At 36.8% G+C, this 25,138-nt stretch overlaps 2 protein-coding genes across 4 annotated transcripts in view; both read left to right on the top strand.

The window, feature by feature from the left end:
• Grik2 (glutamate ionotropic receptor kainate type subunit 2) overlaps window positions 1–25,138 on the top strand; it is a 677,012-nt gene that overhangs the window by 457,840 nt on the left and 194,034 nt on the right. The window lies entirely within an intron of this gene.
• On the top strand, window positions 1,505–4,020 carry LOC114103350 (glutamine synthetase). Its single transcript, XM_034636314.2, has one exon. It carries the CDS (start codon window positions 1,624–1,626, stop codon window positions 2,743–2,745), a length of 1,122 nt encoding a protein of 373 aa, XP_034492205.2. The 5' UTR covers window positions 1,505–1,623; the 3' UTR covers window positions 2,746–4,020.

Below are 25,138 nucleotides of genomic sequence, written 5' to 3'. Positions count from 1 at the left end.
AAAACAATACAATGAACTTAGAAAGCTTAAACTTCAACCCCTGCTGAAATCTTATATTTTAGTTCTAACCTGATTCTTATTTAATATCACAAATAATTCAATACTTATATTATTTTGTGGAATAATTATTAGTTTATAGTGAAGATATTTTGAACATATTTCACACATTCATTTGATTTATTCATTTACTGTCCATTCCTTTTTATAACACGGACCTTCTGTGGCATCATATTTTCTTCTTTTCTCCTAGAATCTTTCCCTACACACACACACACACACACACACATACAGTATAAGGACCTCTCACTTTGGGTTCATCATTGCAAATTTAAATGCAATTTGAGCTACATGTAAACTTTGAAGTGAGTATTTGATAAGTCAATATTTAAGAAGAAAATATTTAGGTGAATTTATTCATTATATAAACACTAACATTAGGTTGAAATATGAGATTGCTTTTTGTAGTTTAAAATGAAATATCAATAACTTAATATGACCTGTCTGTACGTTTTCTTCTCTCATGGTGTTATTGAAAAGTTCACAAAGTTTTTTGTACCTTATAATTTGAATGTATAATCTTAAATATTACTTTAAGAGTAACTCTAGTTTCTTTACCTTAGGTTATATTTGTGGTAAATATTATTTTCTGAAATTTCATAAGCTTCTTTAAATCCCTGAGTCTAGTTAAATTAAGAACCACTCTACATTATTAAAGTGCAGTTTCCTAAAAAACAAACAAAACCAAAACAAACATCCCCCCCTTCAAATAAAACCCAAATAGTCCCACACAAAGACCTCATCTCTGCACACTATTCAGGATCCACATATTCTGAAAGTGCCAGAGACCTGTCACCATTGTTTAAACGTTGGCAAAGTTCAAAGAGAGCTCATCAATGCACAGTGAGAATTAATGTGCACTACTCATTACCCTGCTGAGACCCTTTGTTAAAACAGTCAATTTCTATGCTGTTTGTAAGGCTGTGCAGTTGTAATCCCTGGATAATTGCCAGGAATAGCCATAGTAACAAAATACCCAGTGTCCTTCTGTTTTCAAATCAATCTGTCATTGTGTGAAGAATTTTTTGAATTATGATGAATCTTGTTGCTAGCCAAAGCTTTTAGGTCATTCTGCCACCTTAAGTGGACAATATTTTGTTTCTATGTATATGTTATTTTAGATAGAATCATTTTCACACATTTCTTTCTATAAATCATTCGTGTTTAGGTTTGTCATAACAGCTGAGGTTGAACTGGCTAGTTAAAATGGAACATGTAATATGCACACAAATAGTAATGATCTGATATTTTCAAATTATCTTTATACAAATCAGATTATATTAAAAATAAACAAACTTGGCCTGCACAATTATTTTAAAGACAGCATTGCAATATTACAACTAAACACACACTTACATGTTATATATATATATATATATATATATATATATATATATATATATATATATATATATATATATATATTTATATATATGCACAAGAGAGCCGAGAATGGGAGAAGAGCGGAGCTGCTGAGCGCCCCGGCGAACTCCTCTCCTCTCTCCTCACCTCGCTCTCACGGCCCGCCCGCCCGCCACCTGCTCGCCGCCCAGAACATCTTCCATCATGGCCACCTCAGCAAGTTCCCACTTGAACAAAGGCATCAAGCAGGTGTATATGTCCCTGCCTCAGGGTGAGAAAGTCCAAGCTATGTATATCTGGATTGATGGTACTGGAGAAGGACTTCGCTGCAAGACTCGCACCCTGGACTCTGAGCCCAAGAGTGTAGAAGAGTTGCCTGAGTGGAATTTTGATGGCTCTAGTACTTTTCAGTCTGAAGGCTCCAATAGTGACATGTATCTTGTACCTGCTGCCATGTTTCGGGACCCCTTCCGCAAGGATCCCAACAAGCTAGTGTTCTGTGAAGTTTTCAAGTACAACCGAAAGCCTGCAGAGACCAATTTAAGGCACACCTGTAAACGGATAATGGAAATGGTGAGCAACCAGCATCCCTGGTTTGGAATGGAACAGGAATACACTCTCATGGGCACAGATGGTCATCCCTTTGGTTGGCCTTCTAATGGCTTTCCTGGTCCCCAAGGTCCATATTACTGTGGTGTGGGAGCAGACAAAGCCTATGGCAGAGACATTGTGGAAGCTCATTACCGGGCCTGCTTGTATGCTGGAGTCATGATTACGGGGACAAATGCTGAGGTCATGCCTGCCCAGTGGGAATTCCAAATAGGACCTTGTGAAGGAATCCACATGGGAGATCATCTCTGGGTGGCCCGTTTCATCTTGCATCGCGTATGTGAAGACTTTGGAGTGATAGCTACCTTTGATCCCAAGCCCATTCCTGGAAACTGGAATGGTGCCGGCTGCCACACCAACTTTAGTACCAAGGCCATGAGGGAGGAGAATGGTCTGAAATACATTGAGGAGGCCATTGAGAAACTAAGCAAGCGGCACCAGTACCACATTCGTGCCTATGATCCCAAGGGGGGCCTGGACAATGCCCGGCGCCTAACTGGATTCCACGAAACCTCCAACATCAACGACTTTTCTGCTGGCGTGGCCAACCGTAGTGCCAGCATCCGCATTCCCCGGACTGTCGGCCAGGAGAGGAGGGGTTACTTTGAAGACCGTCGCCCCTCTGCCAACTGTGACCCCTATTCAGTGACAGAAGCCCTCATCCGCACGTGTCTTCTCAATGAAACCGGAGATGAACCCTTCCAATACAAAAACTAAATGGACTAGACCTCAGCCTTCAAGCCCCTCCTAGTTCTGCCTCCCACTCCAACTCTTCACCCTCTGTGTTATCCCGCTTGTCCCGATTGTAACTCAAAGGGTGGAATATCAAGGTCTTTTTTTATTCCTCATGCCCAGTTAATCTTGCTTTCTTTGGCCAGGATAGAGGTGTTACGTTTTTAATCTCTTCACCCCCAGCCCCTTTTTCTTGTCAGTGAGGCTTTTTTTTAATGCGCTAGTGGGAAGGGGTGCCTGTCTGTTAGGCATGGCTGTGGGATGCAGCATGTTCTGGGGGAGCAGGGAGGTACATTTTCTTCAAGGTTGCTGAAAGAGGAGGCCAGGTGAGGTTAGGTTAGAATTCCCCCTCGTGTGGAAAGCTCTATTTCGTAAGCTGTAACTATAGAGAAGGTGGGGTGGCAGTCAGCGAGGGAAATGCCCTGGTCTCCTACTGCAGCACTTCCCTTGCTTGGGGCTGCATTCCCTTCCGAGGACACAAAGCTGGGTAAACTGATAGAAAGCCCTGTCTTAAAGGAAAAGATCTTAGTGCTTGGTCCTTCATTTATAACACAAAGCAGAGTAGTATTTTTATATTTAAATATAAAAACAAAAAAATTATGGGTGTGTGGGTATGTGTTTTTCTAAGGGAGAAAACCATCCTGGTCCCTGGGTGCTAAATTTGAGGCAAATACTTTGGTTTAGAAATAAAGGAGATCCTTTGGAGCAGGGGTGGGGAGTGTGGTACTGGGAAAGTTTACTAGGGGCGCTTAGTCTTCATTACCACTTTAGGGTTGCCCTGCCCTGTCCACCCTTCTTAAAGAGGTGGACCCTGGACGGCTGCCGGGTGAATGACATTACTGGTGGTCACCTGAGCCCAGTGGCGAGGTTTAAGACCCGCATAATTGTCCATGGGTTTCTGGGAGCGAGTTGGCTGGCCCACATGAGAGCGTTCCTGCAGAAGGCCTTGGGTTATTTTTTTGGTGAAACTAGCATGTCACTAAAGCAGGCCTTTTGATACATTAAATTTTTTAAAAGCAAAACAGAAGTTTAGATTTTAATCAAATTTGTAGGATTTCTAAGTCTAATTTTTCAAAATTGTCTGCTTCAACCATCTCTTTCCACTCTCCTCTTGGAGGAGTTGGGGACAGGGCTGGAGTGAAAATACTTGTAATGTTGTATCCTAGTGTCTTTCCTCCCAGTGCAGAATATTCCTTTCTTTGTTAAGATTCCTAAGGAGTTATTCCTTTTTTCTTTTATAATAAACAAGCCCCCTCTCCATTTGCAAAAAAAAAAAAAATATATATATATATATATATATGCACAAAAAAATCTGTGTATGTACTTATGCATGTCTATAAACATAAACATAACATGTATGTACATGTGTACTAGAATCAGTTTTGAAAGAATAAAAATATCTGAGCACAAAATAGGTATTTAAATAGACAAAGAATCAATATTATAATCAAGGGCAATGCCTTATGTTTAAAAATCAAATGAATATTGATAATTTAGCAAAGATTTCACACACCTGTATTTGATTTCCTCAATGACATCCATTTTTTACCTCATTATTTCTTAACACATTTTCATACTGTGTTGAAAGACAACAGTTCTACCAAATGTTTTTTTTTTTTTTTTTTTTCTAAAAGACTCTAAAAATGTTCTGTAAAATGACTGGAGTCAGCCAAGTTTCCACATCTCCTTCCATTTCTTACTACAACTGTGATCTTAAGTAACTTGTGTAAGTTAACTGAGCCTTGCTTGTCTTATTTTAAAAAGGGCTTGATAAATGCATGCACTTCATAGTAAGGATTAAATAAAATAAAATATATTAAGTGCTTGGAAAGAGCACCATTATAAATACTCAATAAGTTTTAGTTTCATTAGTTTGTTTTTCTTTATAGAAATATTAGCAAAATCTCTGAAATGGGGGAAAAACATAAACTCAGTTATATCATTCTCTCTCCCACTTGCCCCCTGGAAGTTATCAATAGAATAAACAAATAAGGAAATCTCTTCATTCCCACTAAAATTTAGTGATGGAATCATCCATAAGACAAGTTTTGTTTTTTTTCCTCCTACTTAGAGTACAGGGTTATAGCCAGTTGCACTCATCAAATCGGTGTGTCTAAGAATGTAGTGGAAAAACATGAGAGATTAGAAAATATACCTTACATATTTAATAAACTGTATAAAATTCTAAGCATCTCACATCTAGTTAACTTTCCTTGGAATTTTTTTTTTTTAATTCCAGAATACATTGAGCTGTGTTGACTTTGCTCCAACCCAACTTACTGCTCTTTGCCATTCTTCAAAGTCATTCATATTCCTCTCAGATGCCTCTACTCTTTCATCATTAATAATCTCCTTTCATTTCCAATCTCTTCCTTGATAGTTTGCAGTCCTGTTTCGCCTCTCTCCTGGTGCATCTATTCACTCTGGAGCCCTGTTTATGCTGGTTCTCTGTCACTCTCTATTTACTTTGAGTCTAGTTCAGATCCTTTTGGCTGCCTGGATTAGACACAAGTGCTAGATTATTCCACTCTAACAAGACAAAAAAAGTTAGTAATGTATACCTATAGAGGTTGTTTCTCATTCCCACTAAGTATATAGTTGACGGGTCATCTGAGGGCTCTAATCCATGCTTTGTCATTCAAGGACCCAAGCTAATGGAGCAACCCTGGCATGATGCACTTTCTCTTCTGGGAAGTGAAATGAGGGCACATGGTAAATTGTACATTGTCTCTTAAAAGCTTCTTTCCAGAAGTGAAAGCATACTACGTCTGCTGACATTCCCTTGACTGAAGTAAAGCATATTGTGTACTCAACTTCAAGGGAGAAATGAGAGCACACTTCATGTATTCATGTACCCAAATTTAGACAAACGGCAACATAGCTCAGTATGTAATGTACACCATGGTCTCCATAACTGTTTCTATTCTATCACTCCTGTAGGGATAAAACAAAACAAACAAAACAACCCCCAAACAAACATACAAAAATCATGTTTTTTTTTTTTTTTTTTTTAGAGGCTTATTCCTCTGGATATACCATTCTTTTTCTTCTTGTGTTATCGCCTACTTACTTCCTGATCAGAAGTACATATTCACTGTTAATTTTGGCAACTGACTCATAGCCCTTCACTGAAATCAGTCAACTTCATTTTTCTTGGCGAATTCAGTGAACTCATGGAAGAGAATTATGCATCATCGTGGACACTAAACTTCTTGTACTTTTAATTTCTGGGGACCTCTCAGCCACACAGTCCTATAATTATATTATTTTCATTATTTCAATCTATAATACAATAACTTTTAGATAGATAATTGAGGTATTCATTTATTTTTATTCTTTGTATTAATTGATTTGTCCTTACTGCACTTGTTTTCGATCTCATCTAATGCATATGTTGATTAATCATTTGTTTTTATCCTTATATTTCTCCCCATCTACACACTGTCAGTTGCTTTTGAAGTAGCCACTCTCTTTCAGTATTAAATTAATTCATCTTTATTGTTTCATAGCAACTGCCCCCTCAAAACCTAAGCCTGTTCTAATGCCATTATCTTCTTCAGTGTACCTGACTAGAATAGTAAACTCTGATAGATACTTTTCAGGTTTTATCTGTATGCCTTTGTTTCTGTCTCACTTGTAATTTGTTTTTGAAATACTTTTGTCCATAACATTCTCCTCATGCTTTAGTTACTTCTTTTGGGTCACTGTTTCTCAGCACTGTTTGCTAGCTTTACATCCACTAACTTCCAACTTAAAGAAAGAGTGAGCAGAGGGAATGTATATTAAAGCAAACTTGGCAAAATTTTCTTTTTTATTTCTTGCCAAGATGGTGTAGTAACATCAAGGTTTGACAGATTTTCTTTGATTAATGCCCATAACAAAATCCATACAGGATGAACAAAACCAAACCACAGTGGTAAGCCTCAGATACCTGATCTAAAATCAGTGCATGTTTGTCTAGAATTATCCAAGGTTTACAAATGTTCTATGTGAAATCCAACTCTAAGGAGGTTTACTATTTGAAACCATGGCTTTGAGTTTAGTTTTCTTGCTTATGAACACAGCATGAAAATATTGGAACATTAGGCATCAACTTATCTTAAAGTTACATGTCTAAGAAAATAGAGACAGATTAGCCATACAACTAGGAATTTTTTTAAGAGAGCTAATTGTTTTGGGACTAGGTGAGAAATGCCACAAATATAGTTATGAGATTTAAACCACAGTTCATACTTAGAAAATAAACCTGTGGATGAAAGACTAGGGAGAGGATATTGAGTTGAACGAAAAACAGAACCACTAGAAAGGTGCATGTGAGGATTTATTTATTTATTTATATGGAGACAACAATGAAGTCATGTTTTGATATGAAATGTTGTCATGAAAATTAACAATCTGAACACTGAACATGAATTCAATTCTTTTTTGGTTGTTGGTTTTTTTTTTTTTTTTTTTGGTACCAGGAATTAAACCTAGGAGAGCTTAACCACTGAGCCACATCCCAAGCCTTTTTTATATCTCATTTTGTGACAGAGCCTTCCTAATTTGCTTAGGGTCTCACTAAGTTGCTAGGGCTGGGTTTGAACTCATGATACTCCTGCCTCAGCCTCCCAAGCTCCTGAGATTACAGGCATGCACTACTGTGCTATGAATAGCTATGAATTCAGTTCTTATGAAATACATTTTGTGAGACTGAAAAAGATTTTAAAGAAAGATCTAAATGCAAAATATTTTTAAAACCTATAAAATATCTATAATCATTAAAAATTGCATAATAATAAAAGATATATGTTAAGCAACAAAATTAAAATTTAAAATATGAGTTTTAAAACAAAAAACCTCAACAGATAAGGTATACTGAATGCAAAAAGAAAGCTAAGTGGAATACTTATTAGTTTAGTCAGCAAACAACAGAGAATATTCAAAAAGATACAATTTATGAAAAAGTTCTAAAAGCCATGGAGACTAGATTGAGATATTTTATACATTTAGCAGGAGTTCAAGAAAAAGACAGTGGAAAGACTTGCAAAGAAGCATATCTTTAAAAATATTGATGGGATTTTCTAGAATTTTGGGGAAAATGAACCATTCAAATTAAGAGTCTATTCTAAATAGACAGGATAGATAAAGAATAAATATATGCCACTGTGAAAAACACACAGGGAGATTATATTTTAAAAAGCTGTTGTGATCTATGAGAAACAACCAGAGAAGTCCTTGAAAATAAAGATATATTATTTTTTGGGGAAAAAAGCTGTGTACTAATTTCCTAGACATCTATTGACAAAGAATATTAATCATTTAGGCTAATAAAACTTCTAAAATATTGCAGTGAGGTAGGGATAGAGTAATAATTGCTGGAAGATGAAGGACAAGAACTCCATGGACTAAGTTTTGTGATTGAGAACACTTTCTGAAAATTTGTGTCTATTGCTTTTATCCAAGTACTCAGCAAAGGGTGAGATTAAGGGTCTCTCACTATCCCACTGATAATGAATATGAAGATGTAGCGCCTCATGATCTAGGAATGATATTTACTGTACAAACGATGACTTGGTCAAGGAGAATGATGATTATCATGAGAATGATGCAGAAAGTTTCATGAATCCAGATATTGTATGATATTCCTTTTTTTTTGGGGGGGGGGATAGGTTGACTTGAACCCTAAAAGTTTCATTTTCAAATAGACAGTAAATTTCTGTTATTGCAAACAGAAATAATATATTAAAGAACTCTGCTATATAAACTTCCATGACATTTGGTTTTACAAGAAAAGTTGTAGCTATGTCTTTAGAGGAATGTTCTCTCCTTCCCTCCCCACAGATTAAAATAAAGCTGCTTATCCAGTAGGCTCCTATATTCATACGGGTTCTTTTAAATACCTAGTCTTGATTCACTGACAAGTGAAAATATCATGGTGTCCATTGGGCTAGTGTAACCATGTTACCTCAGTGCCCACAACAAAGAGCCAGAACCACACATGCACATAAGCATTCTAATTAGGAAGCAGAACTCAAGGCTATTCCAATCACCAAGAAATGACTCTTGAGATACTGTCAGTGGTCTAAATATTTGGTTTTGGTCTTTTTGAATGCACATTTTGGGTCACGAATGAGTTCAGAATCTGTGTTTATTAATAGGTATATTTTTTTTTCTTCCTCATTGTCTCAAATATTTGATGAATCTTCTTCTAACCTCTCCACTGATCTCTTCCTCATATTGATTAGTTGTGGTCTTATTGTTCCTCTGGGTATTTCTTGCTTCGAGGAATTTTGTATAGTTCTGGGAGGGATCACTTTTAAAAGTCTTTACATTCCCTCTCTGCCTAGTCTACTGGTAAATCCTGATTGATAGATTCTGTCATAGTATTTCACACATGAGAAAATAGAAACTTATTATACTATACTTTGAAATATATTTATGTGAGATTTTTAATAAATAAAGGAATGGTGATTAATTTCTGAAATCATGAATATTTAACATGTTTATAATTTTGTTTTGCTCCAAGTTTTACTTTTACATCTGAATGAAAAGATAATCTGATTGAGTGTTGTTCCTTCCTATTCCTGAAAAAAAACTACATGAACATATAAGAAAGATAAGAATTAGTAGTCTTTAAATATAGTAAGAAACATTTTCCCCAATATAGAATTTACTATTTGATATCAGAGACCCCATCTGACTGTGCAGGTTCAAATATGTTTATGAAAGAGAAACTTATTTATCTTTGTTTTCGAAATATGAAATATATTGGCTGTATTTCAGAAACTAAAAACAAAGTGAAATAATCCTTTTACTGTTTACTCACTTCATTTTTTGGTAGTTTGTTTATTTTCAGAAAGGATTATATATAAGCTTAGGTCAAATAAAACTTTTTGCATCTGTATCTCAGAATTTACATTCTTAAATATAATGACCATAAAATTCTATGGTTTGCTTTGTTGCTTATAATTGTGTTTTATTTGATTAGTGAAGGTTTTTAAGGTGAAATTTAAATGGCATAGATTTTAAAGAGCATAGCATATATTGTATTTCTGTATTGAAATAAATAATATAGTCTCATGTAAAATTATAAACCATGGAAATACTATGAAAATATATCAAATTTTACTAATTAGAGATAGATATTATTAACATTTTCCTGAATTCTTTCTCTTGTTGATTCTATACTTCTTAAACATTATGCTGTAAAACTTTTTGAACCTGTAAAAATAGAAAAGAAAATTGAAGTTCCATGTACATATTACCAGACTTTGAGAATTATAAATTCATGGCCAATTTCATTTTATTTTCACCCCACCAACTTCCTTCCCACTTCTACAATTTGGAAGCTGATCCTGGACTTGACTTCATATCATATATACATTTTTATTACTTGTTACTAAAATAGAGGATGTAGAAACTAAAACTTAGACTGTGATTTGCACACTAAAAAATTCCCATTTAGATTTCTTAGAATCATCAAGTATCCAACCATTATTTGATGACATATATTTTTTAAAAACTAAGGTGGACACAATATCTTTATTTTATTTTATTTTTTTATGTGGTGCCAGGGATACAACCCAGTGCCTCACATGTGCTAGGCAAGAGCTCTATTAAGTGAGCCATAACCCTGGCCCCTATTTCATGATATATTTATATGCATTTTCCTTTATTCTCTTGTATTATTATTTATTTATGTATTATGATTTACTTTTTAAAATTTGAGATCTTTAATTCATGGTTGGTGATATATTTCATGACCCATTTAATTTATAAGTTCCATTTTTTTATTGTGGTTTTATTTAAACTAATGTTTAATATTGCGTATATTAGTATTAATTTGACATGGTACATGTCCACTCCATTTTATTAAAAATACCATAAAATGCTGGTTAAGAATGCATGCATAATAATTGTTTCTTTCTATACTCTGATATATTTAATCATCCCCTTTTAGGAGCACATAGGCTATTTACAGTTATATATTTTGGATGATCACATAGGAAAAATATCATGTATCAACTAGTTTTTGAACTTAGAGTGATTTCTCAAAATTATATGTGACACTCCAGAGTTAAGTAATATAAATCTTACTTAATAATGGTCCATTTTCATTCAATATAAAACATTCTTTGCTCATCATCTACCTTAAATTCTACTATATGTGCTATTAGATTTTTAATTTTATAATATTAAAAAACCAAAATTTATCTCTGGAGTTCAGAGTGAAGAAAGGAAGGAATGGAAAGAGAGAGGAAGACAGAAGGAAAGAAAAATGAGGGGAGGATTAAGGAAGGAAGAAGAGGAAACAGTTTTGATATAATGATGCACAGAAAGTCTGAAACTTTTTCTTACAAACCTTTTCTCTTATTTTTTGCTTCTATTTTTCTTATATAAAAAGAACTACCTCAACTACAGCAATTACTAACACAAAGATTTTTGCTAGCTATTTGTTCCTATTTCCGTTGTTTAACCTTTATATTTAAATATACCAGTGGATGACGCCAAAATCTTTATGTATGTTGACATACTAACAAAGTTTAATAAATTGTGAAAATGGTCTTAATGTTTAACTAAGAAAGAAGAAAATGGTCCCATTGTTATTATAACTGAATAATTAGAAAAAATAAATATAATGGAGAGAAATTGCTGTTTGTTCATTTATAAAATACCAAGAAGTTATTTTTATTAATCAGGAAGACACTTTTGTATGGATTGGTGTGAAAAGACATAGGTGAAGTTGGAAAATGGTCATGTCACAAGTTCAGAAATGCTGTGTACAATGTGTTTAATTTTTTTTTCTATTAAATACATAATTCTGAGTTATCATGAGATGTTTTCCTCAAATGTTGAAAAGGTGGTGTGGCATATAACCAATACAAAGGCACAGTTTCTATTATTATTATTATTATTATTATTATTATTATTATTACACTTAATATTTTACACAAATTAAAGGGATTTACTGTGAAATTTCTATGCAAGCGTACATCATTCATTGATCATGTCCACTCACCCTACCTTTGGCCCTCCTCCCCCTTTTCCCTCTTCACAGTACCCTTCTAAGTTCCGAATAATCTCTCTTCTATGTTCAGCTCATGACCTTCTTTTTTTAATTTCTACATATGAGAGCATATAGTGTTTGCTTATCTGTATCTGGCTTATTTCAGTTAATGTGATGTCCTTCACTTCCATCCATTTTCCAAGAAGTAACAGGGTTTCATTCTTCCTTACAGTCAAATAATATTCCTCTGTATGTACACACCATATTTTATTATCAATATATCTGTTGGAAAGCACCTAAGATCATTTCATATCTTCATATATGCATTTTATGTGCATAGTTGTGCATAGTTCCACAATAAACATGGGCATGTAGATATTTCTTTTGTATGATGACTTCACTTCGTTTTGAAGGATACACTGGGATGTATAACTGGATCATATGGCAGTCTTTTGTTTTGTTTTTTCAGGAACCTCGATATTGTTTTCCATAATAGCTGGATAATAATTTATATTCCCACCAACAATGTATGGAGCTCCTTTTACCTATATATATTTTCTAGTAGCAAATTGTTTTCTTGTAGCTAAATTTGGACAACATAGTTTATACAGGTAACATGTATAAGATAAAGATGAAAGAATAAACTTAAACAGTATTATTTCATTTTAGCAGAGAAAAACACAGAGAGATTGAAATTAGAATTGCAATTATACAAGTTTTTTTCTCCCTCTTACCCTTGTTCTTCCCCTCTCCTTTTTCCTTCTACTTCCTCCTCTTCCTCCTCCTCCTTTCTGTACTAGGGATTGAACCCTGGGGTGATCTACCACTGAGCTAATCTCCTAGTTTTTTTTTTTATATATATATTTTATTTTGAGACAGGGTCTCATTAAATTGCCCAAGCTGGCCTGAAATCTGTGATCTTCTCTCTTATCCTCCTGAGTAGTTGGGCAGCATGCACCAATATGCATGGCTTACAAATTTCCTCTGGTAAAATCTTTTGTCTATGTAGTTGAATTCTATGTGGTGTCTGTGTGGAGTCATAGGATTTTCTGGAGAAGATCCGCAGGATGTTGAAGTGGGAGGAGATAGGGAGAGCTAATTAGTGTTCATCCCTCTGTCAGCATATCCAGCGTGTTCTCTCAGGTCTTCATAACCCCCATGTGCCTCTGCAAAGAGAACTCTTCACTTAGACCCTCTCAGGTTTTTTTTTTTTTTTTTTAATCCCTCCCACCTGAAATGATGGGAATTGGGACTCAAATGTCAGGACCTTGGAGAGGTTTCCTCTGTCCAGTTTCAAAAAGCACATCTTCCTTTATACTTAGCCACTCTGATCTTCTTCACTGAATTTACTTCATAGCACTCTTTCCTGCCTAGAATTGCCTTCTCTAATTGTTGCATACTTAGAGTCTGTCTCCACAACTTTGTCTGGCTCAACCCATATTATGAATATCTAGCTACTATTAATAGCAGTCACTCAATAATAAATATTTGTTGAATAAATCTGTGAGTTGTTCAATATTAAATTGATGAATAAGTTAGTAAATGAATGATTTCAAATAAATGGAAGAATTTTACATTATCTTACATTTCAAAACTTGAACTAATATCCACTAACATAGTTATAATTAGACCTTTACAAAACTTTATTATATCATACAGTTTCATGAAATTTCACTGGACACTGGAACAATTTAAAACTTTTTAGAGAATTAATTATAAAGATATCTGCATGTACTACTAATAATGACTACCTATTTAGATATATATTCAAATATTTTTATTGCAGAAAGTTCTTTGTTGCAGTGTATATTAATAGTTTACATATAAAATATATAATTTGTATTTGTTCTAAGCATATAATACAGGTTTTGAGTGGATATAAAATATGTTTATATTTTATATTGGACCACTTCTAATAAAGGTTTGTGTAGTCATTCAGCATATGTTGTAAATATGCTTAAAAAGCAAATTCTACCAAAGGTATATTCTGTGGAGCAAAAGTTATCCTTGTTCTGTTGGAAGATACACTGAAGGTTTTCTTACAAGTTGCTCTATTATACTTAATAAGCCTAACACATGCTTTAAGGCAAGAATAACATGGCTATGTAGGAAAATTATGTATTGTTTTTATGTGGTTTATCTAGAAAAGGGGATAAAGAGGTAGTTTGGCAGTGACTTCCTGTTTACTTGTATGTCTTACAAGTGTTACTAAACCTTCAACTCTTCTAAATTATTTTTTATTGAAGAATGAATTCTCAGCATAGCTTTTAAAAATCTACAAATTGAGAATTGATAATCAGGAGCTATAACTATATTATAATATATGTAGATTTTTCCTCTTGAGTCCATTGCACTTTTTTTTGTGTGTGTGTGTGTGTGTGTTAACTGTGAAGCATTTGTGTCTTGGTTCCATTTCAACTCCAGGGGTTGCAGAAATAATGTCGAGAGTTGGAGAAAAGTAGAACAAGACCAATTTTAGCATAATTATACCTATACAGATTTCAATAGAAATATTTTTTGACACTTCTAGTTTTTTCCACGTTAATCTTTCCTACTATGCTATGTGCACTGAGGAAATGAGATTATCATAAACACCTTCAAAACATGTCCATTGCCCTAGACCTAGTGAATAGTAGAATCTTGATAATCCTTTGTCAAAAGATGTTTCTAATGTGACAGTTATTCTACATATGTAATACAAATTAACTAATGTCCAATTTGAATGTAATCTAATTCTGAAAAATTTTATAGCATTAATTATTTATAAAGAGTATCATTTACTTATTGTTTTAAATAGATACTGGGAATTCAATGTTCTTAAACTATTTTTAATTTTTTTTAGTTGTAGCTGGACATAATACTTTTATTTTACTTATTTACTTTTATGTATTGCTAAGGATTGAACCCAGTGCCTCACATGAACTAGGTGGGTGCACTACCACTGAGCCACAACCCCAGTCCCAAATGTTCTTAAATTATTGTTTTGAAGATGTTAACTAGAGCAGAATTATGACTTTAAAATTCCATTTAAAATGGCTTTTATAGTTCACAGTCATCCATTTTAGTGTTAGCAGTTATTTGTTGTTTTTCCCATAACAGTTTCTTTTTTAGGGGGGTTACCAGAGATTGAACCCACAGGTGCTTTACAATTGAGCCATATCCCCAGCCATTCTAGTATTTTTCTTTTTGGTTACTGGGGATTGAACTCAGGGCACTCGTCCACTGACCCACATTCCAACCACTATTTTGTATTTTATTTAGGGACAGCATCTCATTGAGTTTCTTAGCACCTTGCTTTTGCTGAGGCTGGCTTTGAATTTACGATCCTCCTGCCCCAGCCCCCTGAGCCACTGGGATTACAGGCCTGCGCCACCTAGCCCAGGTTGTATTTTCATTTTAAAACAGGGTCTCACTAAGTGGCTTAGAGCCTCACTAAGTTGCTGAAGCTGGCCTCTGTCTCTAAACCCTCTGTCTTAGCCTCCTGAATCACTGGGATAACAAGCATGTGCCACAGTGCCTGGCTTCTGGCATTTACTAGAAAACTGAAGGGGTTAGCCAAAAATATGTAAGTGAAATAGTAGTTTAAAATTAGTAACAAAATTGTGTGAATGTTTTATAAATGCAAATACTAACCTGATATTTTAAGCAACATTTTGAATTATTTCTCGGTTTCTATCTTGAAAATTTGCACATAAATTTGTTTTCAAAAAAGTCAATAATCTCCTTTTACTCAAGTATTTGCTTGATAAATGTGTAATAAATTTAGATTAGAGTAAGTTGTAGCTTTTTTTTGTTTTGTTTTATGCATGTCTAAATATAAGTATAAAATTGTAGAATGTAACAACATTTTCATATCTGTGATTATATTTTCCAGAATAATTTTTCATTTAAATTATTTTAAAACATCATGATTATTTTAAAAACATAACTGTTAATATCTAAAATCAAGTACAGAAAATGTCAGAGATGTTTATTTCAGTGCTATGCTTGTGATGAATAATAGGTACACTGTACTTTGGAATATTAATATACACAATCTTAGACTTTTTCTCTAAAAACATTTGTTTTTTTATAAAATTATCTATGTGGGAAAAATACTTCAATTTCATGGTACATATTTTTTTCTAGGAAGTTAAGCAAACTGAACTAGCATTAAAATCATAAATTCTATGGAAATATAGGAGTAAGAAAGAATGATATTTTGAGAATTATAGTGCTGGAATATTAGTTCCTGTGAGCCATACAATCAAGAGTGTACAACAGAATCAGACTGCATTGGATAATAAACAAACAAACAAAAAACTTAACCCTTCTCTCTCTTCCAAACACCCACTAAACTATAGAATCATTTTGTAGTCATGGCACTTCTGAAGACTAACCAGTTTAAAAGTTCATTTTTCATTCTATCATCAATTGCAAGTTTGGTAGATTTTGTTTATATCATTTGAAATTAACAGCTGGCTTACTTAAGCATTAATAGAGTAACAGCTGCTGAAGCAGCAGCTAAACCTACTACTGTTTTTGTTTAATTCTTTCTAAATTGCTCCTATTCAAGCCCTACAAATGTGAGAGAAATATCCATGTTTTATACCAGTTGTCTGCTTTCCACTGTATACTATGTATGATAATTTGGTTTGGTGAGAAGTAACAAGATATATTTCTAATCTTATGAAATTTAATATGCATTAGGTTTTCAGTAGTATGCAACAAATGCAATTTATAGATTCTTGTAGATTTTTCTCACCTTTAAACATGCAATTTTAATCTCGTTAAAATTTTTTCTTAAACACCTACCTACCATTGATATAATGTTATGAGGTAATTTCTTATTTATTTTATAAACCCAGTTTATCACAGAGATGTTAATTATGAAATATTTTAGTAGTTATAAATGATTATTCTTTTAGCAAAATAGAAATCCTGAACATGAAAAGTCTTACTTTTGAGAGGGAAGATGGCGGCGAGGGGAGTGCATTGCCCCCGTGTGCTGCTTCACTGTGTGGGAGTATGACAAGTCAGGACGGCTAAAGGCTATCTTGTTAGGAATTTCCAGCAATAGTGGGGTGCTCCGGAACCTGGAGGAAGGATTTCCATCGCACGAGGATCGGCTACGGGGACTCAAACGCGAGAGGTTTGTCGCACGGAGGGTAACACTGCTTATTCAGCAAATCGCCCCGCGGCTAGAGTCTGCAGCGCGCGCTGGGAAACGAGGAGATAGCGACGCAGGGATACAGCGCTGCAGTTTCTGCCAGCCGTGCAAGCACCGTACTCAGGGCTGAATTCTGGGTTCGGGACGGGGGAAGGAAGCGGTCCATCTCGGTTCTCCACACCGGTCAGACCACAGAGGAGGCCAGCAGCCACCATGCTGGAAAGCTGACGTCACCATCCCTGTTTTCGACTGACCGCAGCTCATTCAGCCATAGAACAGGTAATTTCAGGCTGCCATTTGCCTGCGGCTTGCAGACAGATTGCTAGGGTTCAGTGCCTGGGTGCTTCTTAGAACCTGATCTTATCGGAGAGAACACTGAGCGCGGGGCCGCCGAGTTCCGGCTCCCGGAACCGCCCTGGCCCAGGGCTGCGGAGCCTGCGGAGGCTGCTTCTTGGACCCTGCTCCTATCAGAGCATACACCAAGCACTAAGCGGCCGAATTCCGGCTCCCGGAACTGAGCCCGCAGGGACTGCTTCTTGGAACCTACTCTTATAGGAGCTTACACCGAGCACGGAGCGGCCGAGTTCCGGCTCCCGGAACTTCCCTGGCCCGGGGCTAGGAGCCCGCGGAAACTGCTTCTTGGTCCGGGTCCTGCTGAGGGCCGGTCAGGACTCACCCGGTGCTTTGGTTGCCCGGCAAGGGGAACGAAATGCTGCCATTCGCATAGGATAACAACATGGCAGAGATCTGATGTCATCAGAAAGCGGCGGAGGAGAGAACTTCATCAATACCAGCGGCGACATAAACAGTTGGTCTCCTAGTAGGGGGGGTGAGGCACAGACACCCAGGTCTCCTCAATTTGTCGTCTAGCCAGAGGGGAGGAGCCGGGCCGCCGCCAGCGCCCGGAGCAGGCCCAGCGGCTCGCCAGCGTGGTGACCGCGTGACCCCAATTGGAGAGGGGGCGGAGCGGAGCCGCCACCCGCAACCGCAAGGTGGGCAGACCCGCGACCCAGTGGTACATGGGCGTGGTAGGAGGGGCAGGGCAGAGCCACCGTTCGCGCTTTCAAGGTAAACAGACCTGTGACAGCCTGGTGGGTCAGGCCCAGTGGCCTGCCAGTGTGGTACACACGTCACCCCAACTGGAGTAGGGGCAGAGCAGATCCTTCTCCCATGCCTGGATCAGGCCCTGCCAGTGTGGTGGCCACGTGACCCCAATTGGAGTGGGGGCGGAGCGGAACCGCCACCCGTGCCCGCAGGGTGAGCAGACCTGTGACCAACCTGCAGATCAGGCCCAGGGGTCCGCAGGCGTGGTAGGAGGGGCAGGGCAGATCCGCCGCCCGCGCCTCCAAGGTAGGCAGACCTGAGACAGACCGGCGGGACAGGCCCAGTGGCCTGCCGGTACGACAGACACGTCACCCCATTTGGAGTAGGGGCAGAGTAGAGCCGCCGCCCGCTCCTGCAGGGTAGGCAAACCTGCAACTGACCGGCGGATCAGGCCCGGTGGCCTGCCGGCGTGGTACACTCGTCACCCCAATTGGAGTAGGGGCAGAACAGAGCCGCCGCCAGAGCCCAGAAGAGGCCCAGTGAACTGCCGGCGTGATAGCCACGACACCCCAATTGGAATAAGGAGAGAGCAGAGCCGCCGCCTGCGTCTGCAGGAAAGATACGCAAGCAGTATGAAAAGACAAGGAAAGAAAGGACCACAAGCAATGCAGGTCAACGCAACTTTAGAAGAGGTAACAGCTGCAGCAGATGGAATGTCAGATAAAGAATTCAGGATATACATGCTTCAGATGATCTGGAGTATCAAGGAAGACATTAAACAGCAAAATCAGACAATGAAAGATCACTTCGACAACGAATTACGCAAACAAATCCAGGAAGCAAAGGATCAACTATACAGGGAGATAGAGGTTATAAAAAACAAACAAACAGAAATCCTAGAAATGCAGGAAGCAATAAACCAACTTAAAAACTCAATGGAGAATACTACCAGCAGAGTAGAACACTTAGAAGATAGAACATCAGACAATGAAGACAAAGTATTTCAACTTGAAAAGAACATAGACAGCTCAGCAAGACTGTTAAGAAACCATGAGCAGAACATCCAAGAAATATGGGATAACATTAAGAGACCAAACTTAAGAGTCATTGGGATACAGGAAGGTACAGAGCTCCAAACCAAAGGAATGAGCAGTCTATTCAATGAAATAATACGAGAAAACTTCCCAGACTTGAAGAATGAGACAGAATCCCAAATCCTAGAAGCCTACAGGACGCCAAATGTGCAAAATCATAAGAGATCCACACGTAGACACATTATAATGAAGATGCCCAACATACAGAATAAGGAGAGAATTTTAAAAGCTACAAGAGAAAGGAAGCAGATTACATTTAGGGGTAAGCCAATCAGGATAACAGCTGATCTTTCAACACAGACTCTGAAAGCTAGAAGATCCTGGAATAACATATTTCAAACACTGAAAGAAAATGGGTTCCAACCAAGAATTGTGTATCCAGCGAAATTAAGCTTCAGGATGGAAGATGAAATTAAAACCTTCCACGATAAACAAAAGTTTAAAGAATTCGCAGCTAGAAAACCATCTCTTCAAAACATCCTCGCCAAAGCATTACAGGAAGAGGAAATGGAAAATAACAATGAAAACCAACAGTGGGAGGTAGGACAGTAAAGGGGGGGGGAAATAATCAAAGAGGAAAACAAACCATGTTTAGTAACAGAAATAAACAAATATGGCTGGAAGAACAACCCATATCTCAATAATAACCCTAAATGTTAATGGCTTAAACTCACCAATTAAGAGACACAGGCTAGTAGAATGGATCACAAAACAAGACCCAACAATATGCTGCCTACAGGAGACGCATTTGATAGGAAAAGACATACATAGGCTGAAGGTGAAAGGTTGGGAAAAATCATATCACTCATATGGACTTTGGAAACAAGCAGGAGTGTCCATACTCATATCAAATAAAATAGATTTCAAGCCAAAGTTAATCAAAAGGGATAAAGAGGGACACTACATACTGCTTAAGGGAACCATACACCAACAAGACATAACAATCATAAATATTTATGCCCCAAACAATGGTGCAGCTATGTGCGTCAAACAAACTCTTCTCAAGTTCAAGAGTCTAATAGACCACCATACCATAATCATGGGAGACTTCAACACACCTCTCTCGCCACTGGACAGATCTTCCAAACAAAAGTTGAATAAGGAAACTATAGAACTCAATAACACTATTAATAACCTAGACCTAATTGACATATATAGAGTATACCACCCAACATCAAGCAGTTACACTTTTTTCTCAGCAGCACATGGATCCTTCTCAAAAATAGATCATATATTATGTCACAGGGCAACTCTTAGACAATATAAAGGAGTAGAGGTAATACCATGCATATTATCTGATCACAATGGAATGAAACTGATAATCAACAATAAAAGAAGGAAGGAAAAAGCATACATCACTTGGAGAATGAACAATAGGTTACTGAATGATCAATGGGTTATAGAAGACATCAAGAAGGAAATTAAAAAATTCTTAGAGATAAATGAAAACACAGACACAACATATCGGAATCTATGGGACACATTGAAAGCAGTTCTAAGAGGAAAATTCATTGCTTGGAGTTCATTCCTTAAAAAAAGAAAAAACCAACAAATAAATGATCTCATACTTCATCTCAAAATCCTTGAAAAAGAAGAGCAAAACAACAGCAAAAGAAGTAGAAGGTAAGAAATAATTAAAATCAGAGCTGAAATTAATGAAATCAAAACAAAAGAAACAATTGAAAAAATTGACAAAACTAAAAGTTGGTTCTTTGAAAAAATAAACAAAATCGACAGACCCTTAGCCATGCTAGCGAAGAGAAGAAGAGAGAGAACTCAAATTACTAGCATACGGGATGAAAAAGGCAATATCACAACAGACACTTCAGAAATACAGAAGATAATCAAAAACTATTTTGAATCCTTATACTCCAATAAATTAGAAGATGGTGAAGGCATAGATAAATTTCTTAAGTCATATGATCTGCCCAGATTGAGTCAGGAGGATATAGACAACCTAAACAGACCAATATCAATTGAGGAAATAGAAGAAACCATAAAAAGACTACCAACTAAGAAAAGCCCAGGACCGGATGGGTATACAGCAGAATTTTACAAAACCTTTAAAGAAGAACTAATACCAATACTTTTCAAGCTACTTCAGGAAATAGAAAAAGAGGGAGAACTTCCAAATTCATTCTATGAGGCCAACATCACCCTGATACCTAAACCAGACAAAGACACTTCAAAGAAAGAAAACTACAGACCAATATGTCTAATGAACCTAGATGCAAAAATCCTCAATAAAATTCTGGCGAATCGGATACAAAAACATATCAAAAAAATTGTACACCATGATCAAGTAGGATTCATCCCTGGGATGCAAGGCTGTTCAATATACGGAAATCAATAAATGTTATTCACCACATCAATAGACTTAAAAATAAGAACCATATGATCATCTCGATAGATGCAGAAAAAGCATTCGACAAAGTGCAGCATCCCTTTATGTTCAAAACTCTAGAAAAACTAGGGATAACAGGAACATACCTCAATATTGTAAAAGCAATCTATGCTAAGCCTCAGGCTAGCATCATTCTGAATGGAGAAAAACTGAAGGCATTCCCTCTAAAATCTGGAACAAGACAGGGATGCCCTCTCTCTCCACTTCTGTTCAACATAGTTCTCGAACCACTGGCCAGAGCAATTAGACAGACGAAAGAAATTAAAGGCATAAAAATAGGAAAAGAAGAACTTAAATTATCACTATTTGCAGATGATATGATTCTATACCTAGCAGACCCAAAAAGCTCTACAAACAAACTATTAGAGCTAATAAATGAATTCAGCAAAGTGGCAGGATATAAAAACAACACGCATAAATCAAAGGCATTCCTGTATATCAGCGACAAATCCTCTGAAATGGAAATGAGGACAACCACTCCATTCAAAATATCTTCAAAAAAAAAAAATACTTGGGAATCAACCTAACAAAAGAGGTGAAAGACTTATACAATGAAAACTACAGAACCCTAAAGAGAGAAATAGAAGAAGATCTTAGAAGATGGAAAAATATACCCTGTTCATGGATAGGCAGAACTAACATCATCAAAATGGCGATATTACCAAAAGTTCTCTATAGGTTTAATGCAATGCCAATCAAAATCCCAACAGCATTTCTTGTAGAAATAGACAAAGCAATCATGAAATTCATATGGAAAAATAAAAGACCCAGAATAGCAAAAACAATGCTAAGCAGGAAGTGTGAATCAGGCGGTATAGCGATACCAGACTTCAAACTATATTACAGAGCAATAGTAACAAAAACAGCATGGTACTGGTACCAAAACAGGCGGGTGGACCAATGGTACAGAATAGAGGACACAGAAACCAATCCACAAAACTACAACTATCTTATATTTGATAAAGGGGCTAAAAGCTTGCAATGGAGGAAGGATAGCATCTTCAACAAATGGTGCTGGGAAAACTGGAAATCCATATGCAACAAAATGAAACTGAATCCCTTTCTCTCGCCATGCACAAAAGTTAATTCAAAATGGATCAAGGAGCTTGATATCAAATCAGAGACGCGCCGTCTGATAGAAGAAAAAGTTGACTACGATCTATATACTGTGGGGTCGGGCTCCAAATTCCTCAATAGGACACCCATAGCACAAAAGTTAATAACTAGAATCAACAAATGGGACTTACTCAAACTAAAAAGTTTTTTCTCAGCTAAAGAAACAATAAGAGAGGTAAATAGGGAGCCTACACCCTGGGAACAAATCTTTACTCCTCACACTTCAGATAGAGCCCTAATATCCAGAGTATACAAAGAACTCAAAAAATTAGACAATAAGAGAACAAACAACCCAATCAACAAATGGGCCAAGGACCTGAACAGACACTTCTCAGAGGAGGACATACAGTCAATCAACAAGTACATGAAAAAATGCTCAACATCTCTAGCTGTCAGAGAAATGCAAATCAAAACCACCCTAAGATACCATCTCACTCCAGTAAGATTGGCAGCCATTATGAAGTCAAACAACAACAAGTGCTGGCGAGTATGTGGGGAAAAGGGTACACTTGTACATTGCTGGTGGGACTGCAGATTGGTGCAGCCAATTTGGAAAGCAGTATGGAGATTTCTTGGAAAGCTGGGAATGGAGCCACCATTTGACCCAGCTATTCCCCTTCTTGGTCTATTCCCTAAAGATCTAAAAAGAGCATGCTACAGGGACACTGCTACATCGATGTTCATAGCAGCACAGTTCACAATAGCAAGACTGTGGAACCAACCTAGATGCCCTTCAATAGACGAATGGATAAAAAAAAATGTGGCATTTATACACAATGGAGTATTACTCTGCATTAAAAAATGACAAAATCATAGAATTTACAGGGAAATGGATGGCATTAGAGCAGATTATGCTAAGTGAAGCTAGCCAATCCCTAAAAAACAAATGCCAAATGTCTTCTTTGATATAAGGAGAGTAACTAAGATCAGAGTAGGGACGAAGAGCAGGAGAAGAAGATTAACATTTAACAGGGATGAGAGGTGGGAGGGAAAGGGAGAGAGAAGGGAAATTGCATGGTAATGGAAGGAGACCCTCAGGGTTATACAGTGGAGGGGGTAGAGAGAGAGGAGGGGAGGGGAGGGGAGAGGTGGGGAGGGGGGAGGGTGGAGAATGGGAAAGGCAGCGGAGCACAACAGACACTAGTATGGCAATATGTAAATCAATGGATGTGTAACTGATGTGATTCTGAAATCTGTGTATGGGGTGAAGGTGGGAGTTCATAACCCACTTGAATCAAAGTGTGGAATATGATATGTCAAGAAATTTGTAATGTTATGAACAACCCACAATAAAAAATTAAAAAAAAAAAGAAAAGTCTTACTTTTAAAATTCTTCTTCCTCCTCTTATATGATCCCAATATTAATCATAGGATACAGCATCTCTCTTTCATATAGCCAGAGATAGGTACTTGTGAACAAATGGGAAGAGTTTGTGGGGTGATGGGAGGGAAAAGTAGAAGAGCTTTTTCCTTGAATGTCCCTGCCTTTGTTACCATGTGATGGTTACAACAAAAATAAGATGATGGACAACCTAAACAAAATCTTCATGAGAAAAATCAATTAAAAGTATCTCAAGAATACTGTCTTCTGAAATATGTTTAGGGTGGTTCTGAATATAGAATTGGTAATAGTGATAATATTATTCATTCATTCATTCATTTAAAATTTCTCATTTAATGATACACTCTATGCCAGGCACTGTGGTAGGCAAAGGAGGTAAAGAATTGTACAAAATAGTGCAGAAACAATTTACTCAAAAGGGACTTAATGTTTAGTGGAAAGAGGTTGACAAATGACATAATTTTTATTTATGATACATTTTATGAAGAGAATGGAAACACAATATTTCTCTTATTATTTCCCACAATATGGAAATAAAAAGAGAATGACTGGTAATGAAGGATACCTTGAATAAGTGATATCAAAACAGGCACATGAATAAAATAAGACAATAAGCCACATGGACATATGAGGAGTAAGCTTTTCTCTACTGAGAGGGAACAAAAGTGTGCAGGCCTGAAAGTGTGTACACATTTGAGCATTAACAAGGCAACCAGAGTTGTTAGGACAAGAGGGAGGGAGAGGATGGGACTGGAAGAGTCTGGATCTAACGATATAGTAGCCAGAGACTGTGTCTCAGTACTTTTCAGGCCAAGATGGACAGTGTAAACTGTAGATTTGATTCTATGTGTGCTAGAAATCATTGGAGGGTTCTGAGCAGGAAGATATAATGTAGTACTTATTTCAGAAAGAAAGACCTTTTTGGTCTTTGGATGGAGAAAAGATACTAGTTGTGCAAGCACGGAAGTAGGAAACTAGTTGGAGCCTGCCTAGGTTGGCAGTGATAGTGCAATATGCCATGTGCACAGAAGGTGAACACATTTTTTGCAAGTGTGCAGAGGCAAAGGATTTGTTCACATAACATATTGTAGAAAATTTAGGAAAGTGTGGCTACACATATATGTGACAGTAAGATTAATATGCATAATTAGCTTTAATATCTTAACTAAGTCAAATCTAAATATCACCAATTTATTCACATAACTTAATACTTCATTTTGTGAGTTTCATTAAGCATTTC

The sequence above is a fragment of the Marmota flaviventris genome, chromosome 6 (assembly GCF_047511675.1).
Source record: "Marmota flaviventris isolate mMarFla1 chromosome 6, mMarFla1.hap1, whole genome shotgun sequence".
NCBI classification, from domain to species: Eukaryota; Metazoa; Chordata; class Mammalia; order Rodentia; family Sciuridae; genus Marmota; species Marmota flaviventris.
Note: the sequence above shows the minus strand (reverse complement) of the source record. Positions and strands in the feature narration are given on the sequence as shown.